The sequence below is a fragment of the Tribolium madens genome, unplaced genomic scaffold, assembly GCF_015345945.1.
Source record: "Tribolium madens isolate multiple individuals breed KSU strain unplaced genomic scaffold, Tmad_KSU_1.1 Scaffold_2;HRSCAF=44;Tcas5.2_LGX, whole genome shotgun sequence".
NCBI lineage: Eukaryota > Metazoa > Arthropoda > Insecta > Coleoptera > Tenebrionidae > Tribolium > Tribolium madens.
Window position 1 is genome coordinate 4,133,884 of NW_025400995.1, and position 13,834 is coordinate 4,147,717.

Here is a 13,834-nt window from a genome sequence, read left to right on the forward strand (position 1 = left end):
AACTTGTTTTATTATATCTCTTTATGCTGAAGTAATACGTGAATGAAACAGAAAAGCAATGCAACAGCCCACCAAATACCGTTGCATTATGCTTGACCAGAGAGCGAAAAAGGAGAATCATTAATTATAACTGTAATAGTTTCAATGACCCATAGTTGCACAACTGATTATCAAAAAGTTAAACCCTTTTGAGTACATTTTTTTTAATCATCTAGGTTTTTTATTTTATTATCATTTTCACTTTTAGAGGACCCTCTTATTTAAGATCAATGCACCAAGTGTTGATGTTGTTTTCTCTCTTTTCTCTTTTATGTTCAAGGAAATCAATAATATTAAAATTGCATTTTTTCTCATTTCCTATGATTTGCTTGGTATTTGTAGTCCGGTTCGCAATTTCGCGTATGCGCACTTAGGTCTTCGGCTTCTCTTGCATGTATTAGCATGCCCTTACAGACTTCCAACAGTTATCTCATTCTTTCATATCCTTTATAGATATAGAGGAGAAAAGAAATAAGAAATTGGGTAGCTAGTTGAGTAATGATGTAAACTGAAACAAAGTGGAAAACGCGGTCTAGAAATTAAGCGCCGGTTTGTTGTTGAAATAAGTTTTTGCGGAAGCAAGTAGGTAGTGTAAAAGTGAAAATAATGGTGGGGCTTTCTACAGGACACATATTTTCTACAGGTTCTTCAAAAGAAGGTATTTTAATTTAATAAATTGCATTGGTGAAAAACCACAAAAACAAAATAAAATAAATAAGGTATCAACTGAGATATATTTTAAATAATACAAAACAAATAATTAACTACAAACAATATAAACATATACAGGATTATTCATAAATATGAAGCAATATTTGAACCTAAAAAAAGACCTGTAAAATGATATTAATTTAAATAATAATTCGTGTTCTATCTCTACTAATAAGAATTTTACAGTCCCCTTAATGTGTTTATGGAAATTTGTTTTTTTTTTTTGTAATAACTTCGGAACCATTTGATCAAGTATTATAAAATTTGGAATAGTTACTTGCGAGAACATACCATTTAAACTATTAATCACGAAAACCGGATACCTCTACTCAATACTCTACTCAATTTCCGGTTCCAGTAGTTGCAGGTCACACGTTTTCTGTGTTTTTCCGCTTTTTGGCCTCTTAATTTCATAATTTTTTATTGCACAAAACAAGAGAGTCATCAATTTTTAATAAAAACGCATAACCTTTAATACCCTTAAAATGGACCGTTTTAAAGATATTTTAATTTAAAGTGGGAACTGCACAACGCTGAAAGCAAAAAGTATGAGTTTTGAATAAGTGATATATCCACGGCAACGAATGACCATGGTCACATATTTTGTTGTCAGGCATCTGTCAACTTGAGATTGAACGATTATTAGACGATTAATCCAAAATATTTAATAAAAGAGTTTACCTCAAACTCCAAACATAACTTAGAATAAATCCAAATGGATCTCGTAGCATTTAATTCATAAAAAATTCACAAAACTTTATCGTCAAAGTTAATAGATGCTTCAGCGATTTATGTGGCCATGGTCATTGGTTGCCGTGGATACCACCTACACAACTGTTGAGGTTCAAATATTGTTTCATATTTATGAATAACACTATATAGTAATTAAATAAATAATAGAACATAATTGTTCCTGATCGCAATAAGACATGTTTTACCCTCTATAATTTAAGAATGTTACTAGATGTAGAACACTGTACAATTTTAATATTTATTATTGATTTAATAATTAGAACAACAAAAGCAACATTAGGTAACATAAGTTAAAAATATACTAATGCAACAGAAAAATTGTATTTCAACTTTAATTTATTCCAAAATATATTTTTTCTTAATATTTATAAAAATCAAAAGGGATATTTTCAAACTCAATGGGAACATTATGCGTCATATCATAAGATTAGGAATAATAAATATTTGAATAAATTGGATATTGTTTGTTTGTATAATTGCAAGAAGATTAAACGATATACCAAAGATAGAGAAACAGACTGCAAACCGTGAAGTTTAACACATGTTATAAAAAAGTTTAAATTTTGAGCTATAGGTTTTCTGCGTTTTATTTAAAATCGTATGCTTCATTTTTGATTTGGAATGGTTTTTCTTCACTTGCTTTATGTTGTAGTAACGTTTTTTTTTGTTTAAGTTATGTACATACATGTTTTGAATAAAAACTATAAAGTTTAAGTTCTCTTTATTATTAAAAGTTTAAAAACTATTTATACTTTTTTAGTTATTGTTTTGTTTAAACTCTATAAAATTGATGATTTTGAACAGTAATGCTTATATTTTTGTCTACTTTTGAAGTATATGGAACTTGGGGGTGGTGGGTTATGCAACTAGCATTACGTAATGACGAGTGAAATGCTTTGATGAACACATTTTCTGTCAAAAACTCTTCTGACATTAGTTCTCGTCCAATTCTGTCGGACGTCAATGGTTTTCTTCAGTGGCGGTTTTCAACAACAAATTAAGATCTATGCAATTATTTTTAACAAAAATTAGATTTCTCAGATTTCTTTGTATAGAGACGTCTACTCTACACGAATATTTTCGGGGTTTTTATGCGTCCCCAAGGTAGGCTTCTATTGTCAACCACAATCATCTATTTTTGTTTTTGTTATTGTTTATTTACAAAATCTGTAACAGCACGCTTTCAACTATCACTTTTCTTATCACTTGCATTCTTTCAACCATTTCCAGAGATGTGGAATTGTTGAAATTTTATGATGGTCATTTTTGTAGTTGGAGATATGTCAGGGTTAGCCACAACAGCACCCTCATCCGCTGACGCCTGCCTAAGCATTGTGCACAGTCTGATGTGCCACAGACAAGGGGGAGAAAGTGAAGGCTTCGCCAAACGTGCAATTGAATCGCTTGTTAAAAAATTAAAGGAGAAACGGGACGAGTTGGACTCGCTTATCACTGCTATCACCACCAGTGGGGCACATCCGAGCAAGTGTGTCACAATTCAAAGAACTCTCGATGGTCGTCTGCAGGTATTCATTCCATGCTTTCTTAACAAATCCCTCATTCAAGTGTTGTTGCCACAATTATACATTCATTTTTTTAGGTCGCTGGACGCAAAGGCTTTCCTCATGTGATCTATGCTCGAATTTGGCGATGGCCCGACCTCCACAAAAACGAACTCAAACACGTGAAATATTGTCAGTTTGCGTTTGACTTAAAGTGTGACTCAGTATGTGTGAATCCCTATCATTATGAGCGGGTAGTGTCCCCCGGCATTGATCTTTCTGGACTTACGTTACAATCTGGAACAGCTCGATTAGTGAAAGATGAATACACCGCTGGACCGGTCCCTGGTGGCAGCATGGATGTAGATGGCGAAATCGGTATTGAAGTCTCCCAGACCATTCAACACCAACCGCCACAACAAAATTTTGCCCTGAGCGGACTTCAAGCACCTTCCACAAGTAAGATTTGTGATAATAGTCATTAGCGTATCTGTATTCTTTGATTTGAAATACTTTTTTATTTTAAATATCCACTTTTCGTATTTTTAGTTATGCATGTTATGTTTTCGTTGTTGTGGTAGGTGATCAGGGAATGTATAATTCACCAAACAGACCAGTTATGGGACATCCCGTACCTAAAATTGAAGGGGGAGTTGACGCATGTTCCAGATCTAGTTGGTTACCGCACATGCATATACCTCATCGTAAGATTCTTTTTGTTTTTTATTTTGCATTTTCTCAAATTATGGCACTCGTATCGTAGATAATTGTTACTTTTTAGTTTAGTTTATACAAAAAAAAACATTACATATAATTCTCGGTAATTGCTAATTATCAATTAACGCATCGTCTTACATAAATATTTTTCTTACACCTTATCTTCAAATCTCCACTTAGTAAAATGCTTTTTCGCTGAGTTCATTTTATCGATTGCACTGAATTCATATTGTTGGTGTTCAGTTAATTTGTTACGTGAAGATAAAGCGGTGAATTTTTTCAACAACCGTACAAAATTTGCTTTTTGCACCAGTACTCCAGTGAGTTGGTAAAATCCAAAATTTTCCTCATAAATTAAAATATTTAAAATTTTTATACAAAAATCATAGACACTAATCTACAACACCTGAAATTAAATGGTTAGCCTTGCGAGGAAGAAGTTATTTATTTTTCTCTAAGCTAAACTTTTATTAGTCGATTTTGCCTAATTTTCTGACTGTTTTGAAAAATTGGTTACACAAAAACTAGTAATAATTAAAATTAAAATTTTCACTGTTTTAAAGCAAAAAAAACTTTATACCCAATAACAACATCTTTTGACATATTGCAACTACAATGCTAAAAAATTATAGAATTTACTAAACGTTAAAAACTGTGTCTAATTTTTAAATATTTTAACACTCTTAGGTCAATAATAGACTAACTTGCTGGGGCACTCTGTATTTTATATTTTTTTTCCATTATTACAGTAATTAATTTGTTTTATTTATTTTATTTGTGAGACACACAATACAGGATGCGCCAGAACTCGCGCCCCAGAGAAAAATACCATATAAGGTTAGATATCAGGAACATCGAAAAAATGTTAAAAAAATTTATCTATAAAAATTTCGAAGTTATGAGGGTTTAAAGTTTGCACTATGACTCTATTTATTTCTGCTGGAAAAATAATTTTTCAAGTTTTTTTTGCTATAAGCTATTAAAAGTAGAAACAAGGAAGCTGTATCCTAAATTGTAAGTCTATGCAATGTTATTTGTGGCTTTTATTGGCAAAATTATTGTCCCTTTACTGAACAATTGTAAAAAAACATATACAAGATCATTAGTATCATTAAATAGATATAAAAAATGGTCAAATGTCAAAAAATAAATTTTTTGACAGAGAATTTTTTAAATATTTTTTTCAAGTTTCTGGTATCTTACCTTATTTGAAAATTTTCTCTGGGGCGCGAATTCTGGCGCAGCCTGTATATCGAATTACTTACCAGTTTTTATAACACACTTTTTTACGTAACTACGGTGTGTACATTTTTTAAATTTGGTAGAAGTTACTGTAAAAACGTTATCCTGCAATATTTTGCTTCTCATTGTTGCTAATTTTAGGTGGAAATAACCCTCCGGTGTCGCCCCATTTGCAACAGAACGGCTTTAACAACTCCACTCACACAACAACAACTGTTGTGAACAACAACGGTGGTACTATAAGCGGCAGCCAACCTGCGGCTACGGCCACTATGGGCCAATCTTTTACTGGTGCTGGTGGTACTTGGACCGGATCTAACACGTTAACCTACACCCAATCAATGCAGCCTCCTGATAACCGTACCCATCACACAGCTTATTGGAATACGAACCAGTGTAACGACGTAAACATCGCCGGTTTGTTGTCCACTCAACCGGCCCCCGAGTACTGGTGTTCGGTCGCCTACTTCGAGCTGGACACTCAAGTGGGTGAAACATTCAAAGTACCCTCAAGTTGCCCAAATGTGACAATTGACGGCTACGTCGACCCCTCTGGTGGCAACAGGTTTTGCCTGGGTGCACTGAGTAATGTGCACCGAACTGACCAAAGTGAGAGAGCGAGACTACATATTGGCAAAGGGGTACAATTAGACTTAAGGGGCGAAGGAGACGTTTGGTTACGCTGTTTAAGCGACCATTCGGTTTTCGTCCAGAGTTATTATCTGGATAGGGAGGCTGGACGACAACCTGGCGATGCGGTACACAAAATTTACCCTTCAGCTTACATAAAGGTATTTTTTCGTGTTGGAAAAATGAGGTGTTAATTAGGGTTGCAGGTTTTTGATCTGAGGCAATGCCACAACCAGATGACCACTCAAGCGGCCACAGCACAAGCAGCGGCGGCGGCACAGGCGGCGGCGGTGGCGGGACACATCCCTGGACCACATTCAGTGGGCGGGATAGCGCCAGCTATAAGTAATTATTTAGTTGAAGAAATTTTTTACAATACACTAAATATCTTGTAGGTTTATCGGCTGCAACAGGAATAGGGGTTGACGATTTGCGCAGACTTTGCATTCTGCGTCTTAGTTTTGTTAAAGGCTGGGGTCCGGATTATCCCCGACAGTCGATAAAAGAGACTCCATGTTGGGTAGAAATTCATTTGCACCGAGCACTGCAATTACTGGATGAAGTGCTTCATACTATGCCGATAGATGGACCACGTGGTATAGAATAAGATGGTCGGACTGTTCTCATTTAAATGTTTTTGTGTCCATTTTTAAACATTTTGGTAGTCAAACAACGATTGTTGTCAATTCCGAATTTTTTCTTGTAATAATTGGCTTGATGAGACAGCGGCAAGTTTGACAAAATATTTTATAAATGAGTAGTTTAAACGTTAGTTATAAGTTTGTAAATTACGCTTATATAATACTTAATTTAATAAGAGCGGATTCATTTAGTTTGTAGTGATATTCACTTCTTTTTTACATAAATATATATTTTGTAAATACCTTACAAACAATTGCCTTACAGTCGAACAGAACTTTTCATATATTTTCTTAAAAATTATGATAAATCTTTGTTTGTCATTTGGTTTGTGCCATTTTATTTTGTACAAGATGGATGCCAAATTTGAAATAGTTATCGCACACGATATGATGAGGGTAAATATTTATATACATTAGGCTGTGAAAAACTGTGTAGTGTGTAAGTTTTTTCGTTTTTGTTGCTTGATATTAATGTGGTAGTGAATGTCTTATTTAAGAAACCTTTTTTGTATTCTTTCTAATCACAAGTACCTAGCAAACTGCAATTTTTTCATTTGCTGTGTAAATGTAGATAAGTAGAATATAGATATTATCTATGACACAATGTATGTTACATTTTTTTGAAAATTACACTATTATGACATGTAATTGACATTTTATTTTTCAATTTTCCAATTTGTATTACACCTCAATTTTCATAGTTGTTGCAAGGCCGAAATAAAACAATTAACTTTTATTATTTAGTCTAGTCTATCTATATATTATAAGATATCTATCTATAAATTATAAGACAGAAAATATGTGGCTTTATTTTATTTAATTTTCGTTTGTGAAACTTGAGTCTTTGGATTTTCTTAATTATTATCAGTTGCAGTAGATAACGTTTTCAAGGTTTCATTCTAGTTTGTGTGAGTTCCAACTTGCCATATCGTTACTCTTTATGTAATTTTTTGAGTGCAAGAAGTACAGCGATATTTCTTGTCTTCCCAAAATTTTAAAATTGATCATTGCAGGTGTCAATGGGGGATTATCCTTTTTATCTGCTTTGAGAGTTTGAGTGGTTTCTAGGCTCTTTTAATCTACTCATAGTACAAAAATACTTGAAACTATCAGTTTTGTCAACATTTTCCGTTTGATAAGACTTTTGGTAAATTGTAAAAACTAGGTATGTTGAATTCTTCATACATGTTTTATTTTCAGAAACAACTTTCATGGTTAAAATGGTTACAAAGTTCTAATCTCACAAAATGTCTAATAAAAAAACGTTAAACTTTGTTATTGTCGGGGAGGTGGGCGTCGGAAAATCAACATTTATCAACATGTTTTCAACCTATTTTAGACATGAGGATATAGATAAAGCAGCTATGGATTTTCCAAATAGTCTTGTGATACCTACTGTTGTAACGATTTACGATGAAAATGACGACGACCAAGAATTTAAAATACGTTCAGATAAAGATGAAATTCAGGAAACAGGTTCTAGTGGTACTCAGAGTGTTAAGTCGTATTTTTTTGAATGCAAAGAAAGTGACTTTAACATAAATTTAATAGATACTCCAGGGATGGGTGACCAAAATGGTATAATGAAAGATAGTGAACATTGTGAAATGATTTTAAATCATTTACGTGGCTTGGATGAAATACATGCCTTTTGCTTTCTAATGAGACCAACGAACACCAGAAATACAGTTTTCTTTCAATACTGCGTAAAAGAGATAATGGCACGGTTACATAAATCAGCATGCCAAAATATCATTTTCATTTTTTCAAACACAAGAAGTCATAATTATGGACCGGGAGATACCTTACCTGGAGAATGATACATACAATTAATGAAGAATTGACAGATGTTGAAATCAAACTGCATAAAGATACTAATATCTTTTGTTTTGATAATGAAAGTATTAAGTACTTAGTAGCAAAATACAAAAACGTGAACTTACAAACCGATGTAATGAACCATTATAAGCAGAGTTGGGACGTTTCAAAGAAAGAATTTATACGGTAAGTGTTCACTTATATGTAGGTACACATGAAAGGTATATACTGTATTTTTTTATAATTATTTACGTAGGTTAATTGAATACGTTAGTAATCTGGAGCCGCATGATCCAAGGAATAGTGTAAGCCTTAATAAAACAAGAGGATTGATTTCCGATATTCTTAAACCTCTATCAGATGTCTCAGATATTTTGCAAGAAAACATACAGAATTTAAATAAAGCTGAAGAAGAAATAAAACAAGCAAAAAAAATGATAAAAGAATTGGGAGATAAATTATATGTAACAGAAATTGAATTAGAAATAATTAAGTTGGAAAATCCAACCAATATTTGTACCAATTCCACCTGTGCCACCCTAGAAACTAACGTATTTAAAATAAAATTGAGGCAAATATATTTAATTAATGGGGTTTAATTTTCAGAGTGATGGTGTAAAGAAATGGAATTTCAACAAAAGATGTCACGAAGAATGCACTTGGGTGGGAAATCTGATAAAAGAGGAGAGTATTGGTCACTGGGGTCTTTTTTTCTGTTCTCAAATTCAATTTTGGGATGGGACGTGCAAGACATGCAAATGTTCATATAAACAGCATATGATAATTTTTTATGAAACTAAAAAACATTATAAAAAAGTGTTGCTTACTGACATTAAAAAAGATTTTGATTCTATAGAAAAAAAATTGATGCTGATCAATATAATCAGCAGGTACTTAGACAGCGAAAAGAGGAATTACAAAATGAGCTCGATTTTGCAGCACAATGTGCAGCAAAATTTGCAATTTTTATAAAACATAATGCTATCGCATCTGTAAATGATGCATACGAAGGGTACATCAATCTTTTAATTAAAAGGTAGAAATTTAGTTTTCCTACTTAGGTATTTGTAAACTTACATTTTAGAGAGGAATACCAAGGAGATTCTTCCAACCTTGAACATATTAAAGTTCTACAACATACGTTGGAAAAACATATGAATTTGAAAAAAATGTTTGAAGCCTCAGATGCATTTAAAACAGATTTCAGTGCTACCTTCCAAAATATAGAAAATGACATACAAAAATTGTTCAGCTGTAAACATGTTGGACCCATAATTAAAGAAATCTACGAAAAGAGAACTGCATGTGTTAGAAATGCAACAGAGAGTCACAACAAAACGAAGATAATCATTTCCGGAATTACATTAGGATTAAAAAAAATGAAAAACAAATCACTTTCACTTATTTTTAGATTAAAGGATGGACCGAATGAAGCGGCGCCGACGGACCCAGCTACTGAAGCTACGGAAGACGTAAAAGATTTGTTTCTATTATAGACGGTTCAAACATAATAATTGTGTCTACCTACTTTGTTTTGAACGAAAATAATGTGTTTCTTGTTTAGAATTAACTTGATCTTATATTAACTCTTATATTAATTAAATAAATATTACATAATATAAAAATGTGAGTTTTGTGTGAAAAGTTTGCAGAATATTCGCACAGTGCATCTGTATTATTGCATTAAATTTCCATAATAACTTAATACTTCACCAATTAGAAAAATATAAAATTTAAGTGAGAAATTATTCTTTAAGAAATTTCGTGCATTTTATTACAGGTTCATAAAGTAAATAATTATGAATGTATAAGTAGAGAGGGTAAAAAGCACAGTTCTGATTCTGACAAAAAAAAACTAAAACGTAGTTATATACAAATGAAGTTATAAATATTTATACTCATTATTAAGTATTATTATTTTGATAAAAATCTATTCTTTGTGTGTGTGAAAAATTTATATTTTTTATTTTAATTTTGCAAAAAAACATTCCCACATAGTGGTTATGAGTATGACTTACATATGTCACAATAAGTGGAACTACTGTACCAATTTCAAGGAGATATAAGTCTGAGATGTTTAATTTTTTTAATTAATTGTTATTTTAGGAGAGTGTGTTTTTTTCTGTTGTTTTTTTATAACCCGGGAGGAAACACTTTCCAAAAATTCAAATAAAAAAAATACTGAGGCAATTTAATAAGTTACTAATATGTGATATCACTGATATCACAAAATCTTGTTAGTATATGTGTATGAGGTTGCCTATATCTTAAAGGATATCTGGTGTTGCATCACCATATTGAGAATTGCCTACCATAACTGTTTATTACCATGCTATTTTTGAACTACCAGATCGTGCTATCTAAATTTTTGCAATTTTTTTTTCTCCAATTCTATTTGCTTCTACATACTTGTTTTTGTTTGTTTATAAAAAAATTAAAAAAATGATTAATACTCAGCGTTCTCCCAAAAAAAATCCAGTTTCGAAGATTCGCAGAAGCTTTGAAAAGCACTTTAACAAATTACATATTCAAATTGGAAAAAGTTTAAAATGAAAACAAGTAATATTTGTTGAAATGAAAATTTTGGACGTAAACTCATCCTTCCCAATATGATTAAAAAAAAAAAACAATAAAAAGTGAAGTGGGTGGAGGTGACTAATTTTTGTCTCCCGTTTTCATGTCTGTTATCTGTTGAGGCAGGGCCGGCTCTACCATAGGGCGAACGGAGTGGCTGCTTCAGGCGCCAAGTCCTAGGAGGCCCCTCAGTGGTAAAGAAAAATAAGGACAAACATATTTTTTTGCTTTTCGAAATATTTTTTTTTATTAATTTAATTAAACAATATTGAGAAACAATATGTGCAATTATTCCTTTAATTCTTTTATAAAAGTTTGATCAATCTCTCAGAAAACGATTTGATGGATCGATTTGAAAATTTACAGGGCTATGAGGGGTACGTTAAGCTGTAAAAACACCTAGAAACATACCTTATTCTTAACTTTATTACACAATATCTCATAGTTTTTGCATCGTAGAGTATTTTAACTTGTTGCATCGTGTTCAGCGAGTAATTTTACGTCTAGAAAACCATATTTCAAGCGTTTTTACGACTTAAGGTGAATTGACTATTTTTACGATTTTACTACCGCCGTGGATGCCACGGACTACCGCTCTCCTTCAAAAACTCAAAAAATTCAATTTTTTTTAAACTTGACTCATTGGCGTTTTATGCATTTATTTGAGTCTTTAAGACCTCTTGAAATGTAAAAAACGTTAAATGGATCAATTTTAAAGTTGAAAAGTTTTTTTGCTCTTTGTCGAAATTTTGGAAGATTTTTGGCACCCGGAGCGGTCTATTGGCAATAACTCCGGACTTATTGACTTATCTTATATTTGGTACCGTTGGATAGAAAATTTAATTTTCTATCATATATAAAAAAGATCAGTGTTCTACGATAAATAGTTATCGAGAAAATTTGTGATAAAGGCAAAAGTATGGAAAATATAAATCCGACTATAACTTCAAAACTACTACGAATTTTGCAGTTTAATTGACGCCAATCGATTCCCCGGAACATTTTACATAGGTTTAGGTCAAAGTATTATATCATTGAGGCACAGTTTTGCCGCAATTTACAAAACAAAAAAAAGTAAAAATTTGTTAACACCCCCCCTTAAAAAATTGTGTTTTTGAACATGACTCAGATTCGATTTAAACCTATTTTATCCGATAGATTTTGACGCGCTGGTTACCAATTTACCAAGCACTTTGGGTTATCTCCTTTAGTTTCGCCGTAATCGGCGTTTAAAAATTCAAATTTTTTTTGCGAGATATCGACTTGGCTTTGGTCTCAGTCGATAGATTTTCTTACGCTGATTACGATGGAATTGAACTTTTTGCTCTAAGTCTTATAGTTTGGCCGTAATCGCCGTTCAAAAAGTAAAATTTGTTAAAATTGTGAAACTTTAAACGCGTTTTTCTACGAAACTATAAGAAAAATTGCCGGGGCTCGAACTCGGGAACTACCTGCTGGAAAGCGGGACCTTATGCCGCTGAGCCACCACCGCCGCAGGCAACTTCATTGTTTTCATTCAATATATTCAACACTTACGCAAAATTTATCAAAAAAAATAATTTTTCGCATTTTTATAATGTTTTTGTGCTTTACTAAGTCTTTTGAACCTTCAAGAGTGCAAATGGACAATTTTGAAGTTTTTAATTTTTTCGATTTTTATCAAAATTTTGGGCCATTTTCGGTACGCGGAGCGGTTTATTGTTAATAACTTCGGACTTATTGGAGATAATTTCTTATATTTGGTACCGTTGGAAAGAAAATTTAATTTTCTATCGTATACAAGAAAGATTAGTGCTTTACGATAAATAGTTATCGAGAAAATTTGTGATAAAGTCAAAAATATCAAAAATTTAAATACGTCTATAACTTAAAAACTATTACGAATTTGCAGTTTTCTTGACGCCAATCGATTCCCCGGAATATTTTACATAGGTTTCTCTCAAAATATTAATTATATCATTTAAATACAGTTTGGCGCAATTTACAAAATAAAAAACGGAAAAATTTGTTAAACCTCCTCTTAAAAACTAATGTTTTTGAACATGTCTCAGATTCAATTTAAACCTACCTTATCCAATAGATTTTGACGCGCTGATTACGAATTTCCCAAGTATTCTCTAGTTTCGCCGTAATCGGCGTTTAAAAATTCTGTTACTTTGCTTTGTTTATTTTTTTTGTTTATTTTGGTCCGTACTACTACCTCCTGATTCTCATTTTAATAAAACTTGATTGAATTTTAAATTTGAAGCTAAAAAGGACAAAATTCCTAATTTAGAAATATGTATTTTGATTTTTTTTTAATAGTAAAACAAAAGGATATCAATTGAATTGTGGCAAGTCCGGGAGAGTTTGACCACTTTTTGTCTAGTACCTAACTCAGGGCCGTACCCAAGGGGTTCAAAAAGGGTGCGTTTTTTAAAGGATTTTTTTTAATATATCAGAATAGATACAAGGGCAAAATTTGGTACAGCTGATAACCTTATATACACCTTGTATACACCTAAATGAATACCAAGATGAAATAGTAAAATTTTTAATCAGGAACGTCTTAAACGGTAAAACAATTTAAATTTTTAATATTTATGCTGTTTATGGTCTGTAACATAAATTTTTAAACTGATTTTACTGAAAATCGGTAAATTGTATGGGAAAAACGCAAAATACTTTATGTTATGAAAAACTATAAAATTTAGAATTTTGTTGCTGAAAGTGGCAAGAACCACAGGCAAAATAGTTTGAGTACTTTTTACCCTAACCCTAATCCCACCCAGTTTAAGAATTAAAATTAAAAATTCAGCATTTTATCTTTGTACTCGTTTAGGTGTACCTATAAAGGTTATCATCTGTACCAAATTTTGAAATTTTTTTCTAAAATGGTTTCGGAAATATTGGGAAAACCTATTAAAAGACGCAGCATGCGTAGCATTTTTCGATTGTTCATATACGAGACTTTTGTCTTAAAATTGAATATTCTATCTCCTTCTTAAATTTGTAACAATGAAAACGGAACACCCTGTATAGTTTTATAAGTATTAAATTTTTATTTTATTTTTGTTGCTTTTGTGAGTTAATTTGTATTTTTTATGTTTAATTAGGACCTTTTATTTCAATCTAACCAGGATTTTATTTCGGGGGGGGTTTCTTGTTGGCCCATGAAAATGAAATGAAAGAAGGCGGATTAAAAATCAAAAATCTCTAAGTACACGT

General features: G+C 32.1%; 2 protein-coding genes across 5 annotated transcripts; both read left to right on the forward strand.

The window, feature by feature from the left end:
• The first annotated feature begins 445 nt into the window (after positions 1-445).
• LOC123006219 (mothers against decapentaplegic homolog 4) lies at positions 446-6,883 on the forward strand. 3 transcript variants are annotated; one of them, XM_044400527.1, is made up of 7 exons: positions 446-697; positions 2,776-3,029; positions 3,104-3,464; positions 3,587-3,709; positions 5,106-5,755; positions 5,801-5,939; positions 5,990-6,883. In XM_044400527.1, exons 1-7 carry the CDS (start codon positions 646-648, stop codon positions 6,199-6,201), a joined length of 1,791 nt encoding a protein of 596 aa, XP_044256462.1. In that variant the 5' UTR covers positions 446-645; the 3' UTR covers positions 6,202-6,883. The 3 variants fall into 3 exon arrangements, with proteins under 3 accessions (XP_044256462.1, XP_044256464.1, XP_044256463.1); XM_044400528.1 differs by lacking the exon at positions 446-697 and adding an exon at positions 2,432-2,607; XM_044400529.1 differs by lacking the exon at positions 3,587-3,709.
• A 1,019-nt stretch (positions 6,884-7,902) lies between these two features.
• LOC123006517 lies at positions 7,903-9,073 on the forward strand. Of its 2 annotated transcripts, XM_044401051.1 has the most exons (3): positions 7,903-8,239; positions 8,310-8,604; positions 8,660-9,073. In XM_044401051.1, the coding sequence occupies exons 1-3, from the start codon at positions 8,052-8,054 to the stop codon at positions 9,023-9,025; spliced, it is 849 nt and encodes a 282-aa protein (XP_044256986.1). In that variant the 5' UTR covers positions 7,903-8,051; the 3' UTR covers positions 9,026-9,073. The 2 variants fall into 2 exon arrangements, with proteins under 2 accessions (XP_044256986.1, XP_044256987.1); XM_044401052.1 differs by lacking the exon at positions 8,310-8,604 and having other exon boundaries at positions 8,660-8,752.
• The last annotated feature ends 4,761 nt before the right edge of the window (positions 9,074-13,834 follow it).